Raw genomic sequence first — 7,308 nt, forward strand, 5'->3', positions numbered from 1 at the left:
TATTCTAATTGGTACAACATAAACAAAAAATAGCTTAATAAACTTTTTGAATGTAAGACACTAAAAACCTTGTGTCATGCACAGTAAAGGATACCCGTGGTGATAGGGTTAAAGTACTAATAGCTTCAGAGAATCTAAGTCTCTTAGTTCCAAACATATAAATAACATTTTTCTTTAGCTCTTTAACTAGTATGAAATGTATAGCCAACACCTACAGGTGCTCATACAAGAAATCTGGAATATCATGCCTACCAGTAGTGAGGTAATTCAAAATCAATAACAGTCAGAACAATACTGATAATGTTAAAAAGAGAGTAACATAATTAGCTTTGAGTTACAAAATGCAAGGGAAGTAACAATACTGATTATGCTAACCCTAGAATGCCAGCATGGGGGGTCACTATGACCCCCATACCACCTGGTGTTAATGACTGGAAATTTAACACTGGCATTCCAGGGTTATAGAGGAATTACGTACTTCATTTTGAGTAAGGAAGTGCAGTGGGAGTAACTGATGGTCTGATGTCATGAGAGGCAGAAACACCACCTGGAGCTCATCACTTGATCTTAAGTTCGCACCAGCTCCAAGGACATCCCCAGAGTCCGGCTCTAGGGGTACAAGAGCTGAGAAGTGTCCTCGAGTATAGCCTAAGGCAATAGGAGACTTCCAACAAAAGCTGTGGTCCCACAGCAAGGGTAGGTATATCCCTTGAAAAAGAAAAAGTATTAAAATTAGAATTCAGAGTCTATTCCTCTGAACATTTAGCTGACTGTTACTATTTTCACCTTAATACCTTTGTTTGACAGGTGGGACAAAAATACACACTGTTATACAGATAATTAAGTAATGAAGCATTTAATAATATTTCATAAATATCACCAAAAAAGAAGAGAGAGAGAGATCTTAGCCTTGGATTAAGTTGTCATTTATAAATTCATAAAATAAGGAACAGGAATTAATACCATACAAGATTGCTAACCCTGACTGATATAAGTAAAATGTTCTGTAATAACTAATACATGTGGCATCACACCATGAAATTTACAATTTTTTACTTTTTAAAGTAGGATTTTTAAATCACAAAGTTATTAAAAAATCTGAAAGCAGAAGATAAATATACAAAATCGTAGGACAGTATTAGTTTTTGTTCCTCTTGAGCAATAAAGTTTTAAGAAAAAATAGATATCTTATCAAATACTGAACAACTTGTGTTAGTCTTCTACGTTTCACACAACAACCACAAATACGACACTCAACTGATATCAATTAGAACTTAAAAAGTCCAGTCACAATTTGACCAACACTATTTCATGTCACCGTTGAGTCTTTGAGATTTATGTTCATTGTTAGGAGTATAGACTGACCATTATTTTCAAGTTGTTAATACTTACTGTTTACCTGATCTGTAAAACTCATAGTTGTCAAGTAAATTTGATTAAAACCACCCGTACAAAAAAGTTGCTTTTATGGGATCAGTTAAAATTAGTGGCTTAAATTTCATTTCATATTTATTTTCACACTTTTTATTTGTAACTATAAAATTCACTGATCTAACAATGAGTTTGTCAAACCACCTGCCACCCTTACAAGCACTACTGCATGACAGTTACCATGTCAAGGACATTACACTAATTTTATCATGACCTTTGTCATTCTAACATAATGTCTGGGTTATTTTATTTTGTCCTAATACTTGCCACTTGAATGTTTTGTTCTCTTCTCTTCTAATGCTTATAACACACACAATAGTGTCATTTTCAAATTCAGACTATTTCAGACCAATATTTTGCGCTACAAATCCAAACTCGCAAACTAAAAGTTAACATTTTCCTAAACTGAAAATGTATTTCCAATAGATATCCACCTCCTCTCACAAAATAGCTTTTGTCAATTAGTACAGCCCTCTATTGGCATAAAATTTCAAACTCTCACTTCTGCATATTCACATGTAAATGATTATGCAGCAGCTCTCCACCAATAGGAATGCAACACAACCACTCTCACAAAATAGCTTTTGTCAATTAGTACTGCCCTCTATTGGCATAAAATTTCAACCTCTCACTTCTGCAGATTCACATGTAAATGATTATGCAGCAGCTCTCCACCAATAGGAATGCAACACAACCACTATCGTAACTAGAGCTCTCTCCACATTTGCACTCGTTAATCACTTCCAGATTGGTCATAGGACCTATACCACATATCACCGAAAGTGGGGAGGCTGGATGGGAAATGTGAGGAGAGGTAAGTATCCATCAGAAATACATTTTCAGTTGAAGAAAATGTTAACTTCCAATATGATATCTTACCTCTTCTTGCAAAATAGCTGGAATTCCACAGTTAACTGGTGGAGGACCAGTGAAAAAAAAAAGATCCACCTTTAGGAAGCACCCAAAGAGAGACCATGAAGTGTGGAACCAAAAAAGTAAATATCACACCACAATGGGAGACCACACCACATCTGATCCAGGTATACTCTTCGCTCTTTTACGATAGTGTCCTGAATATAAAAGGCGGAAAAACATGAAGGAATCCCATACTACGTATTACCTATTAATGGGATTCCAGGATGTGGAGTGGCTAGGATGTGAAAGACCACAGTGGTAATTTGACCTCATCTAACACTTCACGTCATCTAGAATTGTACATCAGTTCTGCAGTAGGCAGAGGATCACCTACCTCTTCACCTCGAAACAGGAATTGGTAGGGAAGACGAGCTTCTGTACCAAAATCCATCTCATCTAGCTCGTATTTCCAACCCAACCAACACCTGATCCACTACTAACCGACATACAGAGGATGGTAGGAAGGTGGAAAGCCATGGTGAGATGACATATACAGTCCAAAACCTGGCAGTATTGGGTATGTTTCTTCCGGTCCGTAGTAGGAGGAGGATAGTCGACTATATACAAGTGGGAATATGTGTGCTGCAACCAACATCGAGCAGACAGTAGGAATAGGGAACAAAAATCTGGTGGGATTGGGCATTTGTCATACAGTACACAGTAGGAGGAGGGATACCAGTCAAAACACGTGTGGACTTGCTTAGCTTGACCATCTTCAACTAATACCTGACCCACCCACACACATACAGAATACCCCAATTAGCAAACAACTCCTGAAACACCTGCAGATCTCATGACCACTCTGTCTGATGAATTTGTCAGGCCAAGATAATCAGTCCACAAACAGATTCAGGGCACCTGGAATATCACATGCTAACAATCTGATGTGATGAATGTGGGCCCATTAGAAAAGATTCAATGTTCGGAAACAAATATCTCGTGTCTGGGTACCCACTTGCCTGGTGATATAAGACCCTACCATGGAACTGTCAGAGTGGACCATCACCGAACATCAGATAAGAAGTGAAGCATAGCACAATGATCAACCAGCAACTCGATGTTGATATGTAGGGATGATTATGCCGGTGTCCAATGACCCGAAACCTCTTGAACGTTGAGATACGCACCGGAATCCAAAAGCATCCGTAAAAACATGACACTCTGGTAGAGGAGGTGGAAGAAGCACTCTGATGGTAGTATTGGTTCGATCCAACTACCAAGTGAAGTTGGCCTTTAGGTGGGGATGTAGGGTAATAGGAGCATCTAAGGGATCCCAAATTAGGAACCAATGGTCAAGTAACCCTCACTGAAGGTGATGCATGTGGGAGCGACCAAGGGGAATAAGGGCTGCGAGAGAAGCCCATGTACCCACAAGAGATACCATCTCTCATGCAGTAGGAAAGGGAGAGGCCAATAGACTGTGAACTAGATGTTCCATATCTTGTAAACGAAGGGGAGAAGGCTAGGTCCGACTGATGAGGGAATTGAAAAACATACCCTGATTAATCAAATATTGTGTGGGTGTGAGAAAAGACTTCTCCAACTTGGTGAGCCAATATACTGTGGCAGCCCCTCAAAGAACAAACTCAGTATGAATAGCAGATTCAACCTGAGAGGAAACCAAAAGTAGCCAGTCAACCATGACCATGTAATGGTGAAAATGAAGGCCTCTGGCATGAAGCAGTTGAGCGAACAACCTGACTACTTGGCAGAAGGTATAAGAAGCCAAGACCAGGGCAAATTGTAGAGCTCAAAACTGATTAACAAAATGGAGGAGATGATGGGATAACTGGGAAATGGGAATGAGGAGATAGACATTCAACACATCAACCTTCATCATCCACAACCCAGGAGTGAAAACCCACTGAAAGATTAAGTAAGACTCCTTCATGTATTTTGGTATCACCAGGAAATGGTTCAGGGACGATAAATCTATAACCAGTTGCCAATATTCTGTCTTTTTGGGTACAATGAATAGATGGGAATAAAACCCCAGCTGCAAAGGTTCCACAAGTTCATTTATAATGGATCCATGGGTCTTGCAGGTTCCCCCCCCCCCCCACCACCACCAAGGGATCCAGTTTCTCTCTGGCATCTACAGGAGGCTGTTTGGGCATCCACATATGGGAAAAATGTATAAGCCTGGCTTCCACTGGCCCTGGGGCTGGGTCACCGACATTGTAATCCTCTGAAATGCCTACAGGCAACATTTGGACTGCTAAGGGATAAAGAACGAGAAGCCAGAACCAGCAAAGGGTTGGATGCAGGAAGACACAAAAACAGTAGGAGAAGGTTGAGTTAAATGGGAAACTAATGAGGATAAAGAATTATGTAGATGAGTGAGTAGACTCAACTCATGCCCCAAACACCTTATCACGTGAAAAAAGGTGCCATGTGCAAAGCGTGCAGGGAAGTAGTTGGTAAATGTACTTGAGAAAGAGTGGCATCCCAACCTAGCAAGTCCCAACAGCATATCAGCCACACCTGAAGAGCTAGGGCCAAAAAGATGAAATGCATGCCTTTGTAGTAAACAGAAGACTGTGAACATCATGTGAAAACCCTTCAGGAGGCAAGTGAATTGCCTGAGCCAGCATGTGCACGGAGAATTGTGGACAACATCAGTCTGATATGGGAAAATTGAGATTGTGAGAAATTCACCAATGCATTAGGGTTTGATCCCCACAATGGAATGAGAGATTCTAAACACTGGGAATCAAGATAAGGGAAGAAAGATCTCTGAAACGCATAAGCATGATCTTCAGATGTATAAGGTGGACGAGGCATACTAACTCCCGACCAAAGTTGATCCCCAAATGGCTGGGCATAAACCCTAACATCAGGTGAGGGAGGGAAAAATTATTAGCCCATAGATACTTCACCATGGAGGGCAGGTTGAGAATAATAGGAAACAGAAGATAAGGATAAGAGAGCACAAACCTAATAAACTAATTCCTTAACCAGTGAATGAGGTCTGGGTAAATCCTCTGATATCTGCCATGACTGGGAAGCATAGTCGGGAGGGAGGGGTTAGGCTGTCCAAATTCTCGTCCTTCCTGTCAGACGCCCCAGGAGCAGGCATAACAGGATATTCCTCGCATGGTGGTGGTGAAGGTCGCATGAACGTGAACATTTCTTGTTGATCAATTGCCATGACATCCTTGGCCGATAATTGAGTACTCAACCCGGTAGTAGTAATAGTCAGTAAACTCACAGCAACAGTAAGAGCTGTAGTAGTCATAACTACTTGAAACTGCAAGTGCATATTGGCAAGTACAATCGGGAAGCAAAAGAAAAAATAAAGAAAGAAACAAAAATTGAAATAAGCAACTTTGCACAATTTAAAAACATGAAAAATTAGAGAAATAATAAAGAAAACTAAGTCTGTGGTATAAAGAAAAACGTCGACAAATTTGTGAGCAAAAACAAGAAATGTCTGTACAGCACTACTGCCAAACGAGAAGTGATTAATGAGTGCAAATGTGGAAAGGGTGCTGCTTATGATAGGGGTTGTGTCACGCTTCTAATGGTGGAGAGCTGGTGTATAATCATCTACATGTGGATATGCAGAAGCGGAAGGTGGAATGCTAGTGGCGAGCATTGAAAATTTGCTCCGATAAAGGGCAGTACTAATCGAGAAAAGCTATTTTGTGAGAGGAAGTACGATATCATATTGGAAGTTATCAGTTACGCTGAGCTTCACCAATCAGTAACTTCACTTATATCTACTTTGTTTTAAAAATACAAAGTTATGGCTTAAAATCCCTTCAACTTCACAAAGTTTTTGGTATATGATAGAACATTAAATTTATCTAAAAATGTTCTTTTATCATGTCTTTTTCAGGTAGTCTATTATGGATTTCAACCTTCATATATCTTAAAATTAAAATACACTGAAGGAAAACCGAGAACGACATTCAATGTTAAAAAAGAACTCAGAAGACTAATTCTTCATACCTTGAAATCGCGCATAGCCAAGAGCTTCGCCACGAAAGCTTTTAACATACTTAACACCATACACAATGATCGGTCTCCTAAGGATGTGTGCAAGAGTGAATATATGAAGCTGTTCCAGGGCTGAGCCAGGTTGAGTGGCTAGAGACAGCAGCATGGTCCAATCCTCCTGCCACTGCGTTTCATCCAGTGAAAAGTGGAGAAGGTCGGCCTGTAGTGTTTCAGCCTCCTTCCATCGCCAATAAAGCCTGACAAACAACCATCAACATATGAGTGTTACACCAAGCCAAAAGTTGGTTCAAGTTTAGGAAAATAAACACAATTTATATATTGCTTTACCAACAGAAACTGAAAATGGATAGCGCGCAACAAATTAGAAGTCAAGAAAAGCAATCAAGATATGAAGATGGGAGAGAAAGAAAAAGATTCATAAGATAAAAAAAAAGGAACATTTTATGCCAACTAGGTAACAAAAGAATAAGCTACCAAGAAAATACATTTTATGTACAGCTTGTTCAGTAAGTGATAAAAGCACACAAAAAGATAGATTCTTTAAACCAAAAGCCTACTGAGTAATAAAATAATATAAAAAACATCTTATGGACCACATGTAGGGTTGGTTGATTAATCTATATAATCAAATGTCTACAAGCATCAATTAGTGTCATATAACCAATGAATGAAAATTAGTGTTTCCAATTATTAGTTTTGATTAATTCAAGTTTGTTCAGTTTAATTAATTATGGAACAACTCACAAAAATAATAAACTAATCAAAATTAGTTTTCTCAATTATTCAAATAATTCAAGTAATCAAAATATTGAAATTATGATTTCTACTTCAATTAATTCAAGTTTCAGCCAGGTATGTCAGGTGATTAAGGAAGTTTCCTCATGATTCAGGTGTTTTGGTTTCAGTTCCCATTACCACCAAACATACTTGATATTTCAACTGCAAGGGTATGATATTTGTTTCTGTCCCATATTTTAAACTAATGACCAGAAAGAAAAT

At 38.9% G+C, this 7,308-nt stretch overlaps 1 protein-coding gene across 1 annotated transcript in view; it reads right to left on the bottom strand.

The window, feature by feature from the left end:
- Positions 1 to 474: 474 nt before the first annotated feature.
- The window catches only part of LOC106472280 (ubiquitin thioesterase zranb1-B-like), a gene marked incomplete at its 3' end in the record, with an annotated part of 29,532 nt that continues 22,698 nt past the window's right edge, over positions 475 to 7,308 (bottom strand). The window contains exons 9-10 of the mRNA XM_013932910.2: positions 6,301 to 6,545; positions 475 to 708 (exon numbers count right to left, since the gene is read on the bottom strand). Coding sequence (XP_013788364.1) covers positions 475 to 708; positions 6,301 to 6,545 — 479 coding nt within the window. The remainder of the gene's footprint in view (positions 709 to 6,300; positions 6,546 to 7,308) is intronic.

Source organism: Limulus polyphemus, unplaced genomic scaffold (assembly GCF_000517525.1).
Source record: "Limulus polyphemus unplaced genomic scaffold, Limulus_polyphemus-2.1.2 Scaffold5214, whole genome shotgun sequence".
In the NCBI taxonomy this organism is placed as follows: Eukaryota; Metazoa; Arthropoda; class Merostomata; order Xiphosura; family Limulidae; genus Limulus; species Limulus polyphemus.